This window comes from Microchirus variegatus (genome assembly GCF_963457635.1).
Source record: "Microchirus variegatus genome assembly, chromosome: 1".
Classification (NCBI taxonomy): Eukaryota; Metazoa; Chordata; class Actinopteri; order Pleuronectiformes; family Soleidae; genus Microchirus; species Microchirus variegatus.
This window is the reverse complement of record NC_139802.1, coordinates 35015742-35036007: the sequence shown is the minus strand read 5'-3', so window position 1 is coordinate 35036007 and position 20266 is coordinate 35015742. Positions and strand designations below refer to the sequence as shown.

The 20266-nt window shown below is 40.5% G+C and overlaps 2 protein-coding genes across 2 annotated transcripts; one reads left to right on the top strand and one right to left on the bottom strand.

Moving 5' to 3' along the window:
- Nucleotides 1–311: 311 nt before the first annotated feature.
- Nucleotides 312–10043, top strand: dhx29 (DEAH (Asp-Glu-Ala-His) box polypeptide 29; the record flags this gene model as incomplete). Its single annotated transcript, XM_083890301.1, has 28 exons — nt 312–483; nt 1016–1089; nt 1234–1347; nt 1439–1568; nt 1650–1789; nt 1867–2016; nt 2196–2322; nt 2418–2576; nt 2956–3124; nt 3227–3347; nt 3436–3828; nt 3911–4177; nt 4261–4404; nt 4499–4675; nt 4981–5121; nt 5461–5602; nt 5690–5810; nt 5906–5990; nt 6099–6187; nt 6526–6654; nt 6743–6818; nt 6911–7135; nt 7213–7349; nt 8101–8191; nt 8300–8599; nt 8674–8805; nt 9054–9150; nt 9325–10043. The coding sequence occupies 28 exons, from the start codon at nt 312–314 to the stop codon at nt 9378–9380; spliced, it is 4158 nt and encodes a 1385-aa protein (XP_083746427.1). The 3' UTR covers nt 9381–10043.
- A 1586-nt stretch (nt 10044–11629) lies between these two features.
- On the bottom strand, nt 11630–19980 carry pstpip2 (proline-serine-threonine phosphatase interacting protein 2; the record flags this gene model as incomplete). Its single annotated transcript, XM_083902992.1, has 14 exons — nt 11630–11685; nt 12572–12609; nt 12702–12786; nt 12990–13086; nt 13388–13486; nt 13573–13652; nt 14423–14468; nt 14560–14652; nt 15603–15665; nt 15742–15848; nt 15937–15971; nt 16991–17065; nt 18247–18347; nt 19948–19980. 14 exons carry the CDS (start codon nt 19978–19980, stop codon nt 11630–11632), a joined length of 1008 nt encoding a protein of 335 aa, XP_083759118.1.
- Between the last annotated feature and the right edge of the window lie 286 nt (nt 19981–20266).

The window sequence follows — 20266 nt, the reverse complement described above, 5'->3', positions numbered from 1 at the left end:
AAATATGTTATGCCACGTATGAAAACAGGTAAAAGCACGTGCCACGACGAATTGTCATCTAACTTCTTTATTTTTTGTTAATTTGTCGGGATACGAAGTTTCATTGCTTTTTCTTCCATGTTCGCGAACGCAACATACTACACTACGGCAGCCGCGTAGGTCGCGTCAGTTACCGACAGGCAGAGATGAAAAACACAAACTAGCCTAATGTTGTGTCTCTTTTCATAATCAACACCGTTTTACCCTTTCAATGACTTGTCGTCGCTTACCCACACACAAGTGTCACACATAGGCTGTGTTTGATTGACTTAATGGGCGGAAAAAAGAAGAAATCGGCAGCTCCGGTGGCCCCGGCAGCGGCGGCAGCAGCAGCACAGGGCAGGAGCGGTGCAGCGGCAGAGGGGAACAGCGTGGCGGAGGAGCCGAAGAAGCAACCGGCCAACACCAAGCCGGCTAAACCAGCGAAAGAAAACAAGTCAAAGGGTGATACATCGGGTTAATTCTCTTATACGTTATCTGGCTTCACTGTAAAAGGCACCCACGGCGTGTTGAAAAGCTCAAAGCTTTGTTGATATGATGTCTAACAGTATCGTGATAAATCTTCATTACATAGTGTATTTACACACAGTGTAACACTTTATCATACCTGTATTTTTGATGTGTGTAACCAAAGGTTTACCAAACCTCATTGGGCTGCTCATTGCAGTATGTGTGTTGTGGTTGTTTACCTCCTGTGTTCAATGTTCCTGTCAGTAAGGATGAGCCTTTACAATACTTAGGTTTTGGTCAGATACTTGTCAAAATAAATGTATATGAGATTGCAACAATACCATTCAAATACCACAATAGTACATAAATAGTACAAGGTGAACAAAGTGTAAAAGGGAAATCAAAATAATAGGAATATAACACATTCATTTCTGTTCTAAACACATGTGATGTAAACTATTTTTATTGATTATGTCAGTCAAATGATCTGTTTAACATAAACTGACCTGCTGTGCCCTGACTCCAGCTCCAAAGACCTACAGCCTTGCAAACACTGCTCAAGTGGACACAGGTGGAGTCTCAGACAAGTCCATTCTCAAAGTATGTCAACCGCCGTTGTAACTGTTGTAGATGGCCCACATACAGACGCATTTCATCTATTCAGCTGCAGAGTTTGTGTATTTTGCGTCACCCTGAAATACATAAAAAATATATAAATGAACGGGACTCCTCTTGCTCACACAGGTCACCATCCAAGCTGATCTAGAGAAGAAGATCATCAGGCTGATCAATGATTTCAGACAGGAGAATGGGGACAAAGAGCATGTATCAGGCAGACTTACAACCAAGAAACTGCTGGTGAAGACAAAACTGCCCTGTGATTGTTTTCTATAAAATTAATGCACATAAAGATTTTGCCTCTTATTAAATATTTTTGCTTTTGCTTCAGGACCTGTACATGGCTCTACAGAAGTTCAACTTCAAGAGAGAGCACATTGAGGAGGCGATGAAGAGCAGCGTGCTCTATGGAGGGGATCTCCACTCTGCTCTCGACTGGCTCTGTCTCAACCTCAAAGATGGTAGCAGAGCATCAGCAATCATTCAGATATATCCACTGTATTTTAAACATGCACACTTTAATTAATTGTTTACTTCACCAGATGAGCTGCCCGAAGGTTTTAGCCAGCAGATGCAGGAGGAAAGCCAGAGGAGCAGGCCCAGGTATCAGCCTCCTGCTCAACAGACACCTGCCGCTCCGAGCCCCAAAGTGAACAACAGTGTACCCAAAGAGCCCAGCAAGGTTTGTGCACTTGTTGGACAGATGTGTGCCATTGGGTTTTATCATGGCTTATTATAAGTGTGTGTTGTGTCTTGCAGGCCCCAGAAAAGGATGAAGCTGCAAGCATGAAGGACTGGATCTTAAGGTACGCGCAGCAGAGCAGTGATGAAGATGAAAGTGAGCAGGAAGAGGAAGAAGGACAGAAGAAGAGGGGACACAATCCTGAATTGGAGGAAAAGTTTGACCCAGTAAATGAAATTTATCCTCAGGATTCATTAATCTCCCTTTTTATTATTATTGTGTATATGTTTAGTAGAAATGCCACCTCCATGCTGCATGCAAAACCACATTTCACCACTAACAGGTTTCTTTATGTGGCACAGTGTAGTCGTTCTATAACTGTCGTGTTTCGTTCCTTGCTGTGTAGAACGACCGATATTTGGTCCTCACCGCTCAGCTGTACGACACGAGGGAAATGGCGACTGCTGCCAAGACCAAAGGTGACAAGTTGGGCCAAAGGACGGCACAGGACAGGATACGCATCATACAGCAAGGTGCATGCTTTGTCTCTTTTCTGTAGATGTTAAACGTCTCCTTTGAAACCACTATTGAGTGACACAGAATACTTTTTTTTTTTTCATATTTCTAGAAATGAAGCAGCTGGAAGCTCACCCCGTGTTCAATCCGGCTATAAAGGTGGTGGACATGCCGCAGAGGGAAAAGAAAACAGGCCCAGTCAGCGAGGGCAAAGAGGACATCGCCTTTAATCTGTTTGAACGAGCTGAAAAGGAGCCTCCTGCTGAGAAAGGTTCATCACATTTATTTATGAAGCCACTGAAATAAAACATCATTAAGTGTTTTACAGGAAATTATACTTTATACCTTATACTTCGTATCCACCACCATGAAAAAAGCATGGGTGTGGTTCATTTTTACCTTTGTCCATATGAGTCGATGAGTCATGTTTTAACAAATTATTTCCTCAACCTGGATATTCAAGATGTGTCCTGAATTTAGAACTGCAAACTTACAATTTGTACATAGAGAGAGCTGATTATGGGACTTTTAGATTGTTATTTCCCAACATAAGAAGCCATTATCAGACAGAATCCTAGGCAGCAGAGAACATCTGGCTTCAGTGACCTCTGACTTTGTTGCTGATCAGTTTATGTCACTTTACATCGCAGCCGTGAAGAAGAACGAGCCAAAGGACATTCGTAATTTTGACTATACAGCTCGCAGCTGGACCGGAAAGTCTCCCAAACAGTTCCTCATCGACTGGGTCCGAAAGAACCTGCCCAAGAGTCCGGCACCGGCTTTCCATAAGGTTCCTGCTGGGAAATACTGGAAATGCAAGTGAGTATCCTGTGTCCTTATTACCATAATGTATGTTGTGTATAGGGAAAATGTTATTGAATAGTCTGCTCACTCAAAATATGATACGGGCACGTCCTGCAGAGTGCGTATTCAGAGGACAGAGGATGTTCTGGAGGTTTGTCCCACCATTCTGACTGAGGACAGCATGCAAGCTCAACATCTGGCAGCCACACTAGCGCTCTACACCATGGTCAAAGGGCAGGTACTATGGGTTTTCTTTACCTTCACATTGTGTTTTAGCCTCATGTAATTCTGTGTTGATCATAAACTCTTTCCTTTTCCGGTCTCAGTCAGTGCACCAGCTGCTTCCTTCAACCTACAGAGACGTATGGTTGGAGTGGAGAGACGGCGACCAGCAGCGACAGGAGGAGAACCGCACTGCCGCAAACAAACCTCGAGATCAGTTCATCTCCCGGCTCCTGACTCGACTCAAACAGCAGCAGAGCCACAGCGAAGAGCAGGGGTCAGAAACCCAAGACCAGGCTGGGGTGGACCATGGTGGAGATGAAGAGCCTGAAGAGTCCTGGGAGAACTTGGCTAGTCTTGATATCGGGGATGGAGGAGAAGATCTGGAAGACAAGAGTGAGAAAAGCGGGGGGAGGAGGGAAGATGAGGGAGCCCTCAGGGCAGGAAGAGAGCTTTTAATGAAGCTGAAGAAGTCACCACTCGCTCTCAAACTGCTGGTAAATACGCTTTAACATCTCCTTGTGGTACAAGTTAGCGTAAAAAACAGCCAGGAATTAAATTAGTGTTGTACATTTTAAGGCGGAGCGAGAGCAGCTTCCTGTCTTCCAACACCGGCATCGTGTCCTGGAGGCTCTACAGCGCCACCCTGTGGTGGTGGTGGCTGGCGAGACGGGCAGTGGGAAGAGTACTCAGATTCCTCAGTTCCTGCTGGAGGAGCTGTTGACCGGGGGCAGAGCGGCAAGGCCCTGCAACATCGTGGTGACTCAGCCTCGCAGGATATCAGCCATGAGTCTGGCCTGCAGAGTCACTCAGGAGCTTGGATGTGAGGATGGACCCGGATCGAAGGTGGGAAGAGCATTTTAAGGGCATCATGATGCACAGACACCTGATGTTCCTGATTGTGTGTAATGTTGAAATTTGTGTTTCAGTCGTCGCCGTGCGGATACCAGATCCGCATGGAGAACCTGTCCGGGGAGTGGACCCGTCTGCTCTACTGTACGACTGGAGTTCTGCTGAGGAAGCTGCAGCACGACAGACACCTGAGTTCACTAACTCACATCATCGTAGACGAGGTACGGGCAGTTTCTGATCGAGAAGCTGCAGATTGAAGTACGGTAACACAGAATTCATTTTTTTTTCTTCACTGGGCTTGTCTTCATTTGTCAGGTCCATGAGCGCAGTGTGCAGTCAGACTTCCTGCTGACCATCCTGAAAGACGTTGTCATGAGGAGATCGGACCTGCAGCTGATTCTCATGAGCGCCACGGTCGACTGTGACAAGTTCTCCAAGTACTTCAACCGCTGCCCAGTGATCAACGTTCCTGGCAGGACTTTCCCAGTCGAGGTGAGAGGAGCTTTATTTTGGCTTTTTTTTTTTCACAGAATCTCAATTAATCTCTTTGAAGCAAGCAATAAAAAAGTTATTTCTTTTCTTTTTACTTCCCTTTTTTTTTACGTTTTATTGTGTTTTTATATGTGCTGTTTATGAAAGGATGCATGGTCTTAAACCTGCAAAATAAACCTGCCATCCAGTAAAATAAGTTGAAATGACTTGACTTAGTCTTTGGAATAGCTTTGGATGTGGATAGCAAGGAGAAGTTGTCTTGGTTTTCACATTAAATCATGAGCCTCCTGTGTTTTTGTGTTCAGGTGTTTCATCTGGAAGACATCGTGGAGCAGACCGGCTACGCACTGGAAAAGGACTCCGAGTACTGTCAGAAAATCCTGGAAGAAGAGGAAGAAGTCAGCATCTCTATCACACAAAAAGGCGGCAAGACATTTCAACACCAGGTATTTTTTGGGGGCTTTTTGCTGCACTATTATGTTTGGTATTATTTCATGTGTAAATGTAACTCACTTTTATGAGGCTGTAGTGATTCATAAGGGAATGCTTTAGATTAGGGAACACATAGTTACCATTAACTAGGTGCTTACTAACGGGCATATAAGTAGCATACTAGATACATACTTATGTAGGAAAATGTTTAATTCATATTCGAGGTAGAATAAGGTGTTAATATTTACGAATAAAGGGCTAGTAAGCACCTAGTTAATGGTGAATATGTGTTCCCTAATCTAAAGTGTTACCATTCATAATTCTTAATCTGTGTGTTCCTATGTGTTTCTAAGGAGGTGATATTGAGGGATTCCTCAGGCTGGGACCTGGGTCCTGACCTCGATCACTTCAGCAGCAGAACACGGCAGGTGCTGCAGTACATGAACCCCAATAAGATCAACATGGACTTGCTGGTTGACCTCTTGGACTATCTCGGTATAAAACCCTCATCATAATTACATATTAGTCTATTTTTTCTAAAAATGCATTGGTCTTATGGGTTTGTTTTTTGCATCTCCACAGACAAATCCCCACAATTTGCCGTTTTGGATGGAGCCGTTCTCGTGTTCCTGCCAGGTTTGGCTCATATCCAGCAGCTGCACGACCTGCTCACTTCAGACAAGAGGTTCAGAGAGAAAAACAGGTGACACACACACACACACACGGAAACACAATAAACTGTACAAATAATCAGAAGTTTACCGCTAACTCACTGTGAGTTTTGTCTCTTACTTCAAGGTACAGGATTGTAGCTCTCCACTCGACTCTGTCATCCAAAGACCAGGCTGCTGCCTTCACGGTGCCCCCTGCTGGAGTCAGGAAGGTACTAATACATTTGTTACAGCGTATCAAAGAGTTGTGAATTTAAATCTCATATACAACAGATTAGAAAACAAAAAATACAATTGAAATGTCACATCCTTATTTTTAGATTGTGTTGTCGACTAACATCGCTGAGACGGGTGTGACAATACCTGATGTTGTGTTTGTCATAGACACTGGGAAAACCAAAGAAAACAAGTAAGTGCCATTAAAAAAAACATACATTTTCCTATTGTAGCATGGTTAACATACGCTATTATCTTTATCTGTAACAAAATATTGTCGAAAATGTGCTATCTTAATCATCGTCTTCTGTGAATTGAGACAATTTTGTTAGGAATATTTCAATGGTTGCACAGACATTTTAGTTGAAATGACAAATCTCACCACCTGGTGGCAGGAAAGGAAAAGGTTTATTATCTGTTAATCATGACTATGTTATAGCAACAAGTGTCTGGCAGTACCAAGGCTACATTTACTCTAATGGCCAAATGGTTGCAGCAAATCTTGACTCTGTGTTCTGTTGTGTCACTCAGGTACCATGAGAGCAGCCAGATGAGTTCTCTGGTGGAGACATTTGTTTCCAAAGCCAGCGCCCTCCAGAGGCAGGGGAGAGCAGGACGTGTCCGGAACGGCTTCTGCTTCAGACTTTACCCAAAATTCAGGCATGGAGTGCATCGCTCACTCATTTTCCTCGAATAGAGAGGATGATTGTATACAGTAAAACATTTTTTTTTTTTTTTTAATCCTCAGGTTTGATGCCTTCATGGATTACTCCATACCAGAGATACTACGGGTCCCACTGGAGGAGCTCTGTCTCCATATCATGGTATGCTACCGTTACTCAACTGAATAGACACAAAAGAGAAGTTCCTGCTTCTTCATTCCCCCCTTACCTCTGCCTTGTCTTCTGTTTGGTAGAAATGCCAGTATGGTTCCCCGGAGGATTTCCTGAGCCGGGCCCTGGATCCTCCTCAGCCACAGTCGGTCAGTAACGCTGTCAACCTGCTGAGGAAGATCGGTGCATGTCACCTCAGCAATCACCTCCTCACTCCTCTGGGACACCACCTGGCGAGTCTGCCTGTCAACGTGAAGATCGGCAAAATGCTGATTTATGGAGCCATCCTCGGCTGCCTGCAGCCCATAGTAATGCATATCTTTGTATGTCTTGTATTGTATATCTTTTACTTTTGAGATACGTATTAATGAAAGATTCGTTTCAGGCGACCATCGCAGCAGCCATCGCTGAGAAGTCTCCCTTCTCCACACCGATGAATAGAAAGGATGAAGCAAACCTGGCCAAAGCTGCACTAGCATTGGCTAACTCTGATCACCTGACTATCTACAATGCATATGTGGGGTATGGCCTGTTGTGAAATTACCTTCTCCACACTGATTATTTAATTTAAATATTCATTAAATATTAATATGTAATTTTAATTAAATAGTCATTAATTTGCTGAATAATTAAATTTAATATTAATATAATTATATATCATCATATTTAATATGAATGTTAATATTTCCATTAATATTAATATAATAATATTAAAATGTAATTAATTAAATATTAAATAAATTAATAAACTGAATTCACCTTTTTAACTACTACTAAAACAACTTTTTCTCTTCAGGAATGCAAGTAAACAATTATAATTTGACATCTTAATCAAGAAATAATCACTTTAAAATAATTTTAAATTATTTTAATATTGATGGATAACAATAATAGTTATATTATAGCATTAAATATATATATATAATTTGGGTTAAAGTGCTTCTATATACTGGTGTATTAAGCATTATAGAAACATAATATTTATTTTGATAATTACCAATGCTGTTAATTTAGAGCAGCTAATAAATGTGTTGTATGTATTATACATACATACATACATAACTCATTATATCCCTAAGATTACATATGTTAACAGAATGCTGTATCCAAATGGTCAATGCATAAATATGATATATTTTAAACTGCATGCCAGTATAGACCGGATTGTACCGACTGGTTTTCCATGATGCAGTATAATTATGATGGTTTCATTTGGTGACCCTGAAACAATAATAACTAATCTGCTAACTTTGTTTTTTTTAATCACACTTAGATGGAAGAACTCACAGACTGAGGGACCGAGAGCAGAAATGTCCTACTGTAGGAAACACTTCCTCAACAGAACAGCTCTCATGACAATAGAGGTATCACTCACACTTACACGTGCACACACTCTCACCTGCTCCGCTTTACTTACTTTAACTCAAATTATTGTTTCCTATCTCCACCGTCCGCTGCCTCATTCCCTCCAGGATGTGAGGCATGAGCTGATGAAGATGATGGAGCAGGCAGGTTTCTGGTCACCTCGCTCCTCCTCTCGCTCTAAGGCCCCGCTGGTGGCCTCGCTGTCCAAGCAGCAGATCACGGTGTTGAACGCGGCGCTGACGGCGGGGCTCTACGACAGCGTGGCTCGGGTCTTGTGCACCCCGTCCGTGGATGTGCTCGAGCGGCTTGCCTGCACGGTGGAGACGCCTCAAGGCAAAGCGCAAGTCCACCCGTCGTCCGTGAACCGCAACCTGCAGACCCACGGCTGGCTGCTGTACCAGGAGAAGGTGTGAATGAATGAGTTTGATTGTTTGAGATCTCATACGTCCACATTTGTGCTAACGCCTGCTTCTCCTTCAAGGTGAAATACACTAAGATCTACCTGCGAGACACCACTCTGATATCTCCATTTCCAATGCTGCTGTTTGGAGGTGATATTGATATTCAGCACAGAGAGAGACTCATCACACTTGATGGATGGATACACTTCCAGGTCAGATGTGAAGAGGGTTTCAGTGGATCCTTAAAATGTCTTTGAAAGGTTTTGAAAGGATTTTGAAAGTTATTTAATTCAATAATCTAAAAAGAAGGCTGCGATTGATATGAAAATGGCTTAAATCTTAAATTTGCTTCTTCCTGTGCTCCTGTGTCCACCTTTTATAACCCCTATTTCGTTGATCTGTGGGGTTGAATTTATCGTACATTTTGGTCAACATGGGCTTATTTCTTTAAATTTTAAAGGCTCCTGTTCGCATTGGTGTGATCTTCAAACACCTGAGGAAGCTGATGGACTCTCTGCTCGAGAGGAAGCTGGAGAATCCGAGGATGAACCTGGAAGGTAAATCCAACCGTGAAAGTTGTTTCCTTTATATTAAGCAGCATTGAGTTACAAAAAACAGTATTTTTCGTTTGTAATGTAACATCACAGTAGATTCCTTCCATAGATATATAATATAACATCAGTATATTTTTCCTGAATCTGATCTAATCCAGTCTCTCATGTCCGCTGTAGGTGAGGGGACCATCCAGATGATTTTGGATCTGATTAAATCCGAGCATGCTCTGTGATTTCTGACCAACTCCGGAAACATTCGCCACAGAAAGAACCTGCAAACCAAGACTTTTTTTTCATACAATATATCATTAGACTCTGTGTGCAAGGAGTCTTGCTGACAAAAATCCTTATTATGTCAAATCTACTGTTCAGGATCGACACCTGCAGACAAAATGTGGGTTGGACTCGAATTTATCAGGAGTGTATATGATATGAAAGGACTTCCTGAAGTCGGAGTGTTAAAATAAACAATTACCACTTTCAAAGGTGCGACCGTTCACACCTGCCATTCAAATGCTTCCTGTGACCACTTGTGGTTGGATCTCACTTCCTCATGCTGTATACAAATGCGCACCGATTCATAACTGTTGTTCACACGACACACAATGTGTCGCTGTGAATCAGCGCATGTTTGCATCAGTGTATGAGTGAGGTGGCGAGAATAAATTCAGGAGTGAGTCAAAGGTCTACTCCCGCTGCTGTATCATGAAAATGAGATATAAATACCTGGGAAAATCAAATCATGTGTTAGTATTGTGGCACTGGCTACAGCTGCGCTGATATACGAGTCCTAAAAAGTGAAATAAAAGCTTTCAGTTCACATTGGAACTGCAGTGGGCTCAGAGGACATTAGCTAAGCCTCTCACGTTTTTACTGGTTTACACAATGTGATCACATGTCCCTAAATATGCATTCTCGATGCAATTATGCATTCAGACCTGAATTATGTTGCCAAATGCAGTGAAAATAAAAGCTGAATTAATTCCATCCATCCATCTTCTATTGCTTTATCCTACACATGAGGGCCACAGTGGAGTTGGAGCCAATCCCAACATAAGGTGAAATGTCACTTATCATTTTAACATTTTATTCTGTCATGGAAAAAAAAAGTGCTGTCTATAAATTATGAAAAGTAAGAATGCATAGAGCTGCTTATTTAAAAAATCAAATGCAAAATGCTTTAAGTGTGCAGCTAGAACCTGTTAACTTGCTACAGTCTTACACAACACATCACATCAAGAAATACTCAGGAACTGCTGCCACACAAAAACACGAAACACCGGTTTAGCTGAATGGCGTAACCCATTTCATTTCTGACACGCTATAAATTAAGCTCAATAAAAGTGCAAAAGTCAAGTCAAGACAAGACAAGACCCTCCTCCAGCCTTTAGAAACATCCTCATCGCGCATAATCTACCTATAAAGCAAGTTGTGTCTGTGTGTCTGTGACAGGCATATCTCGCTGACCGTTAGTCAGATCGCCCTAAGACCTTGGATATGTGTTGAGCATGGCCTGATGGTGTGCATCCTTGATGTTCAAATTTTTTGGAGTAATTTTATTTTTAGCCGATTTATCACGCTCGACAGGCAGGCAGCGGCTCATCAGCAGCAGCTGCGCTGTCTGGAGCGGGGAGGTGGGAGTGAAGAGGCTGTACTCACGGTAGGGTGAGACGTTTTCACACGGTGTTATACTGAAACGACGAAGTCTGTGTCCAATCAGCAATACATGAGCACATATTTATTTAGCATTAGCATGCTGCTATTTTGCAGCTAATGTGGCAAACCCGTTTTCCAAAGGTAAGCTAGCGAGGCTACGATTAGAATTAGCGTAGGGTCAACATAATATGACGCGTGGCTGACAGTCACGACAGCTAGCTACGCTAATGTTAATTGAAAATGAAAACATTTACAGTGTTTGTATTATGTGAGCCTTTACGTTCCTTATCATGCATTACCGTAACCGAAAAATCTTCAGCTCCCACTATAGGAATACATACTTCCTACGGGCACTGCACTAGTTACCTGAAATGTCAGAGAACTTTCTTAAAATCAAACGGAAATGAGTCTATTGTTCACGGTCACTGAGGTGAGTCTGCATGTGAAGCCAACCAACACTCAATTCTCTCTAAGAATAAATTAAAGACAGAGCCTCCTCATAATAAACTGGTTTCATATGTGGACAGCAGAAAGTACCTGAGTAAAGTACACCAGGCAAAACTATAATTTTAGCCTGTTTTGATTTTAAAATAATTATAATAACTGTACTGTTTAAAACACAGTGATATAGTGTATGTTTAAAATGCCACACAACCCCACCCAAACTATGCAGGTATACACAATTATGACACTGCTAAGATCTTGTCTTTACAGGGAAACAAAAAAAAAGAAGAAAAGGAAGTAATCATGATAAAGTTCATGTCCGTTCCGAAGCTCCAGCCTCTGCACAAGGACGTGACAGTAGCCGCTGCAGCCAATCTGTGCATCAGTACTGGATAACACTGTAGCTTGTGTCCTGCACCGTTGAGTAGATCACATCATCTGCAATCAGAGCACACATCAAACTCACGTGGAGGCTTAACTATGAAAAGCAGACGCACGCAACGCAGCGCATACTCAGCACTGAAAGACCTTTCATTTCCTTTTAGATACAGAACAGACAGAAAGAGTGACGTGCAAAGGTGACAATTATCCAGCCATAGTAAAATGGAGATACGTGACCTGTATTAATGTTAAATGGCTCTGCCATGTGAGCCAGGCATGAATCTTTGCCACTGATTACTTTTAAATAAGATAAGATCAGGGTTCTTGACTGACCAATCACAGATTAGGCTACTTTTAACTATGTTTTCGTATCACCATTACAAAGATAAGAATGAGGGACCGCCACGGATTCATTTCTTTAGAAACATAATTGTAAAAATAAAAAGTCAGAATTCTGATTCTAATCTCAGAAGTCTGAGGCTGTTTTTTTTACAATTGACCCTAATCCTCTTCTGTAAAACAAGGGAGCTATTTCTGTATATTTTCTTTTTAAGTGATATCATCATAAATACATTTTTATTGTGAACTATATATTGCTCCACATCAACACAGATACTTTTATTTTGAAGTTCGGTGAACTCTCAACATTTCTATTGCGATACCATGATGGAATATGATATAATTTTAAGCTCATGTTGCCCACCCCTACTGAACAGGTGTTTATTTTCGAATGAATTTTTTTTCCCCACTTGTCTGGCCCCCTATTGACTAGACTTTGAGACCCCCTGTTATTTTTATTTGTGATTTTAAAATAATCGTTTTCATAAAGGTGAAAGCAGTTCTACAGAAGAGGTTCAATGATGTTCATCTGGACATGTCTATTCAAATACTTTTTTTTAATTATAACGAGCAAAACATGAAGTATATGTAAATAAAATCTTACCCCCGCTGCCGTGTGCAGGCTTAGGTAATGGACCCCTCCTGCAAATTCACAACAAAATAAGGAAAACAGAGTTAGTTAGTGCATAACTGCAGACAGATGAGTAAACCAGTCCTGCATCCCTGATGATTACCTGATGATCGGTGGAGGCAGTCGAGAGGGCGGAGCTTCGATCGGAGACCTCTGACCACTGTAGAAATTCTCATACAAAACTGGAGCTGTGAAAGAGAGCGATAATGAATCAATCAATCAATCAATATGGATTAATGTGACAAGAATTATCCATTATCCAGAGGAACAACTGAAGACATTTACCCAGCGACTCACTGTGAGGCCCTTTGAACATCACACACAAAGTCCCTGCAATGCATGTGTCGACGATACTTTAATAAGTGCAGTATTTCTGCATTCTACAACACACCTGGGGGTTTATCGCCGGTCCTCCTGAGGTTAATAAAGTGTTCGAGGTCTTCCTGGACGTCACACTGTTCGAGAGACTTTCTCACTTCCTCATACAACTACAGAGAGACAGTGAAAACACACTTTTTACAGATACACTCAGAAGATTGTCCAGAAACGTCTATGAAGTGAGATTCTCACTCTATTTTTGGTCTCCACCACATCTTTTTCGAGAATGTCTGGCCACTATGTTCACCAACTGGTTGCTTATTATGTATGTACAGTTGGTACATAATGGTAAATAATGCTCAACAGAGTTTAATAAAGTGACTGCCCACGATTTATTATTAATTTTCTTTCACATTATTCCTCATCATTTGCTCCACGGCAGTTTAATATTGATTTAACTGTGATCTTCACCTCATCGCTGGTCACACACTGCTGCGAGAGCTGGTTCAGGTGAGTCCAGACGGCGTTCCTCAGAAAGTTGATGCGCTCGACCGACTGGTTCTCAAACGCCTGTGAAGGAAAACATTGGGCTCATGTGACTGTACTGTATGCGCCGTACTCAGACGCCAGGAATCAGGAATCATTCGCAGTCTTACCTCACACGTTTTGATGTGTTCCTTCAGCCACTCGTCTCTAATCTTTCCCAGTGTGGTCACGTTCTGCTGGTATAATCTGTCTGCCGATCAAACACAGACACCGGTGTATACAATATAACATATCTATGCATACAGTAGTAGGAATTATAGGGCTGAATGATTTTAAATAAATATCTAATTGTGATTATTTTGACTGAAATTGAATACGAGGTGTGAAGGTCAGGACAATATTGACTTTAAAAAGGTCATTTGACACACATTTTGGCTTTAAGAAAGATTGCGCCCTCTGCCAAGAAGATTGCAATAGGTCATATTGCGATTTTGATCAGCTCTAGCAGTGGTGTGGTCTATGTGATACACAGGTATATGGGGTGTACCCACTACAAAAAGGCTACGGTTTCAGTATAACCACTTAAAAATGGGCACTAAATATAATAAAATTCATCATGTGCATAGTCTTTTTGTAGGTTATTGTGCTGCTGGTTTGGCAACCCGTGCTGACAGTATACCCACTACAGCAGACCATACTACGCCACTGAGCCCTAGTATGAATACTACATAAACATCCAAACGTATTGTTATTATTACATAATACATTGTATTGAATGATAGTATTAAATGAAAATTTAAGGAACATGAAAAATGGAACCTGTTTTTAAGAGTTCCTCTGGGGATAAATACTACTTTAATTACCAGTTTGGTCAAGTGCAAGTGTCTAATACTCTGAATCCCATAATAGCATGGGTGTAAATGGGTAAATGAGAGCCTAAATGCTTTATATTATATTAATTAATTCCTCTTCATACATCCCAACAATAATGAGGATGAAAATGTGTCGTTCTGAACTCACCTACTTCCTCTGCGTTCTGTTTCGCCTGCTGTGCTTTGGAGCAGAGCTGACGGATGATGAGGAAGAGAACATATGATCATATCATTAGTGGCTCTAAAATGAGTGTAAAATCGAACTGAGCCGACGCTCCACTGTACCTTGTCCATATGCTTGGGGTTGTTGGTGTTTCTGTTCACGTTCTGATCGGCCTCTTCTTTGTCTCTGCACTTCTGCTCGTACGTCTTCTTTGACTGGGGACAGCAGCATCGTTCAGTTACTGTCTGCTGTTTTAATGCACCATCATGATGAACTGTTATCCAGTCGTTGTTCGCTGCACTTCCTCAATCTACTGCCATGAGCGCAATGGTTACCACAGACTTATTATATGTTCATCTGAATAGAGCATTTCTTCTTTTTTCACTTTGATGCTCGTGGCGTTAACAGACAGCTTCTGTGCTTCACTTCCCAGATCGGTCGGCGCGACTTCCTCCTCCAAAGAGGAAGAACAGCAATGGGATGAGAATAGAATGTTCGCTGCTGTCACAACACAACCGAAACTCATCTGACACAAATCACAAACGGACTGGTGTCCAGTGTCACTGGGTTTCAAATGCTTGTGCTTTTTGGGTAGAACAATATATGTTTTTTAGATATTTAAAAAAAGAACACTAACACTTTTTTGTCAAAACATCATATCGTCATCAGATAAAGTGCCTTAAACGTCTTCAGTCAGAAACAAAAACCCACGTCTGCTGCCTTATGCTAATAATAATGTGGACGTTGTATTAAATCAGCAGCTTGTTATGTAGAAAAATGTGTGTGTCCTCATACAGTACGTCCTCATACAGTACGTCCTCATACTGTTAATATTATAGTGCGTCATTTCAATTTTAAAATTCTTTGAGCCTAACACATGCATGTAGTTATTTTACGAACATTTATTCCCCAAATCTGGCTGTCACCATGACAACAGTAGCATTTTTTTTTTTTTTTTTTTTTAAACCAAACATTGAGTTTAGGTTAACTGTCAATTCTAGCAACATAATCTATTTGAATCAGTTCATATTTTTTTCAGAATAAATGCTCTGAACTCATTTTTTTGTGACGATAGGCAAAAAATTTAAGATAAGATTTGTTGACCACTGATCTACAGTATGTGGTCTGCAATGCCACTAAGCTCAGAAAGCACTTTTTTACTCACATCCATCGTCTTCTTGAACTGTGCAGACCTCTGTTTGTGGAGCGCGTCGATCTGTTGCTCAATCTGAAAGGACAAGACCTCACAGTCGCTATTGGTTTCCTAAGACGGGCTCGTCTCATCCGCGCGTCGCAGCACTGACCTTTTTCCTCGTTTCTTTCTGCTTTTCTCGAAATTCTTCCAGTTTTTTGGCCTCCTCCCTCATGCTCTGTGCCAGCTGCAGGTGTGACAGGCTCACACGTTCAGTTTCTGAAGGGGTAAACGAAGGATTTGTGAAGTGAAACAGATAATAGTGTACTAGTGTAATAAGTAGAACTCAATAATGTTGAGCACTTACGCAACTTGAACACATCCAGGGATCTTTTTAACGTGCTGAAACAAAAAAAAACGTTATACAATATGTTACAAACAGTGTGCGAAATATCCCTTAATAATTTGGGGGTCCCATCTCCCATTGGTTTCGTAATACTGTTTCACCACCCAAGGTGCCACCATGCAATATTGGCTATCTTCCCTGTCAGATGTGGGCTTGTGTGGGCCTTTTCCACAGCAATGAATTAAAAGATTAAAATACAAAATTACAAATAAAATCATTTACATTTTGTGTGGTTATAAAGGATAAGAAAGCATGCAAAGTGTAGATCAAAACTGAAATTACAAAAATCTTACGGAAAAAAAACATGTTTTCTAATTACACTGTAACGTTGTTTAGACCCCCCTCAAATCTAGCCTTTGAGGTTTACAGGGGGGTCTCAAATGTTAGTAATGGGGGGGTCTAGCCCCCCCAGGTCCGCCTGTATTTTGCACAGTGGTTATAAATATACAGAAATTGTGTACGGTATCTTCTATGTAGGGCTGAACCAATAATAGTTTTCAATCCAAAATCACAATTTGCAGCAGTGCAATTTAATTGTTCTATTTTTTCCTCAGTTCTCTAAAAAAAAAATTACAGAAGTATTTTACAAATAAAACCAAAAATGTTTGATTGCCTGTCAAACCCTTTCATCACAGAACTTCCTTCCTCTTGCCATGTTAAGTCCTCCTCACAGAAACAAAGACATGTGACCACTTAACACGTTAAACTGTCTGTATTTATTTAGTGTGTTTTTAGTCTTGGTGATCATTTAAAGCTGATCATTTTATACTACAGTTAAGTTCCCAGGGACACAGCATCAGTGGACTAGTGGAGCCGAGGATCAAAACCACAACCTTCTGGTTGGATGACAATCGACTTTACCACTGAACAAACTGCTGCCCCAAATAAACCAATAATTATATTGAGAAACTGCAAGCTGTCCATATTTCATAGTTGGTCTCCAGGACAGATTACCATTCATGCAAATAATCTGGACAACCACATGCTTCAACAGCTGCATCTCAACATTGCTTACTTCATCTCATTGTGTCCGCACACCTTCTTGGACAAACCGATGAGGTCTTTGGCGTACTTCTCCTCAATTGAGGCCCTAAAGACAACAACAACAACAACAATTAGATTGGTATTAAAACACTTGAGTGGCTGGTAAATTAATTTTCTGAGTACACTCTTAGAAATAAGGGTTCCAAAAGGTTCCTTCTACAAGGGCTGAGGTTCTACCTGGAACCATTTGCTTCTGAAACGCCCTTTCCCAAAGAAAGTGTTTTTCAAGGGTTCTTGGTAACACTTATGGTTCCAGTAAGAACCATTTTGATCCAGAGAAACCTTTAAAACCCCTTTCCTGAATAAAGGAAAGGGGTTTTAAAGGTTCTACCTTGAGCCAAAAAGGGTTCTCCTATGAGGACAAGCCGGAGGACCTTATACGGTTCTACTTAGCACTTTTATTTCTAAGAATGTAGAGGGGAATTCAAATGTGAAACTCCACTTTAAAATCTATTTTTGAGTTATCTAGTTATTATGTGTTACATTGCTTTTAGTCCGAAACTTTTTTTTTTCTGTTCCTGTTCTAAGTAAAGGTTATTTCCGCTTGTCTGCCACGATGCAGACGTCTGCAGGACCTGCATTTAAAAAAAAAAAATATATATATATAAATATATATACATACATATATAGTATAAAACCTAATTCTTCTTAAGATACATACGTTTTTTCCAGGTCATTTTACACCATGGTGTAACATTTCTGTAAAGATAAAGTTCCACAAAATGTTTTGTAGCAATGTAAAGAAATCATTTTCAATCCTTTCTAACTCATCTGATATCCACGCTGTCATTTTGACTTTGTTACTTGACTTTCTTGTTCCTTGTGTTCCTTCAGTTGCTGCATGATCCTGTGACACTGTTGTCTACGAGGGTTCAATGTCCAGCTCCAGAAAAACAACACTTCTTTTTAATATCTTGTCTTTTTCCTCTTCTCTCACAGTTGTGTTGTGTAACTTCCCTCAATAACGACCCAGAATAAACTGCAGCTCACGTTCCTTCCCTTCGTCAACTTACATTTTCGCCTCACTTTCTTCAGCTGACTCTTTTGCATCTTTTCCACAAAACTCTGCAGCTACAATAAATATTTGCATTTGCTATATTTTTGCAATAAATGTTTGCATGTTGCACCCAATAGATGGTGACGATCCATCTTGCTGGATATTTACATATTATTGAATTAAGCTTGATCTTTTTGCACGATTCCACATTATAGATGTGTCGTTTTTACCTGGCTTTCATGAAGTCTTCCACCTCCTTGCATGTCCTCCTGCCATCATTGAGATACTGAATGATGGTGTCATAGCCACCAGTGCAGGTCAGATCAATGTTCTGCCAACGACAAATGAAAAAGATTGGATTATGAGTTATCTTTGCTTACAGAGAGCACAAATAACTTTTTTTAAGATCTTTGTTTTATGCTGTTATGACTTTACAGACAGTGTCACTGTAACCTCCTCCTGCTACCAAATGCTACTGCTTATACAGTAATAGTGATTTGTAAGGACATCATCAGTTTTTTCAAACAAAACACCGTCTTTGAGTGCATGTTTGAAATAGCATCTTTGGAAATAATAAAAAATAATGAAAATCCTTACACCTACATTTTCCTAATAAGTGGACTTTGCGCAACTGTATCAAGAGAGTTCTCTAAAGGTTCTGTGTTCTAGTCTAGTGTACTGCAAATCAGACATTTTACTGTACATGTTTAGAAAAATCAAAAGTAAGTAATTAAAGTAAGTTTATTTAAAAGCTTATTAAACAAATAAAGTTTATTTATTAATTCAAGCTCAGGTTTTGTTACCATTGTCTTTAGCTTTGAGATGTTCCTGAGATGAAAGAGGCAGTTTTTCATTAGACGACCGCAGTGAACATCTAAGAAAATCAATCAATCTTTTTAAATTTTAATTGTATAGCCCACAGTCTACAAAACACTGTTTGTCTCACAGGACTTCACAGGGTTGGTAACATCCTCTGTCCTTAGACCCTCGACCAGGGTAAGGAAAAACTACCAGGGGAAAAAACCCTTATAACAGGGAAAAATAGGTAGAAACCTTAGGGAGAACCAAAGGTGAGGGATCCACTCCCTGGACAGACAGACGTGCAGTAGATGTTACCCAAAACATACAAGAACATGGATTTATCAAAGACCACACCTAAGTTGTGCAAGTTAGACTTAACAGGGAGCCCAAGAGGCCTAAGTGTGGAGGGGATAGCCCTGTCTGAGGCAATGATCAGAGTTTCTGTCTCATCTAGATTCAGCTGCAAGACATAAGAGCAACATAGCTGGATGTCACCAGCATTAAAGTGATAAGAGATGTTGCTGAGCCTATTGATAATCTGTCCTCGAGGGGTTAAATAAAGCAGTAATAGTCCCATATTCACACTTTTTAATCAAAACTAAATATCCACTTTGAGATTTAATAAAGACAGACATTTCTATTCTAGTTCTAGTTCTGACTAAAAAACTAAATGTAAATCAGACATTTAACTGTACAGTTATTCTGACATTCAATGTTAGATATACAGACTCTGATGTTTATTTAAATATAAATCAATACAATTCAAAGTGTTAAATATCAGCACGTTTCAGTGAGAGACAGAGGGTGTAAATTGGTGTTTTGAGCCGCACATCTCTGTAATTAAAGTAAGCTTCTTAGAGCAACAGCCTATAATCACCCAAACCATGTGAATATCAAAATCAGTCAGTTATTGACTTTATATCTATATAAACTAAACGAGGTCACGAGTAACTGTACAGCAATCAACTTATTAGTTTAGTAATAGTTACGATTATTCATTTTAAACGTGAAAAATAACAAATCATAGTTTGTTTTTTGTTTTTTTGGATAACCATTAAAGTAATTCAAGGCTGGAAACGACGTAAGACGAAGTAAAGAACTAAGGAAGAAAAAAATAAATAAAGACTCACCCAGAAGAAATCCTTCAAATGTAGATTTTTCATGATGATTAAACAGTGTCGACTTCAGCTGAGCTTCCGCAGCTCTGACTGCTGAACTGATGCCTCTCTCTGAAGCGGAGGGATCCAGGTGCATCATGGGTATTGTAGTTTTTAAAGCAAATATAGCCGGAAGTCGCGGGTGAAAACGCAGTGTTCGGTTAGCTAGTTATTTAGTTAGCTGCTTATTAATTTGGTTAATTATAGAGTTAATTGTTTTAGTTAGTTGTTTATTTAGTTCGTGAAAGCAAACAAAAATAATGCGTCACATTACACACTTTGTAACGTGAAT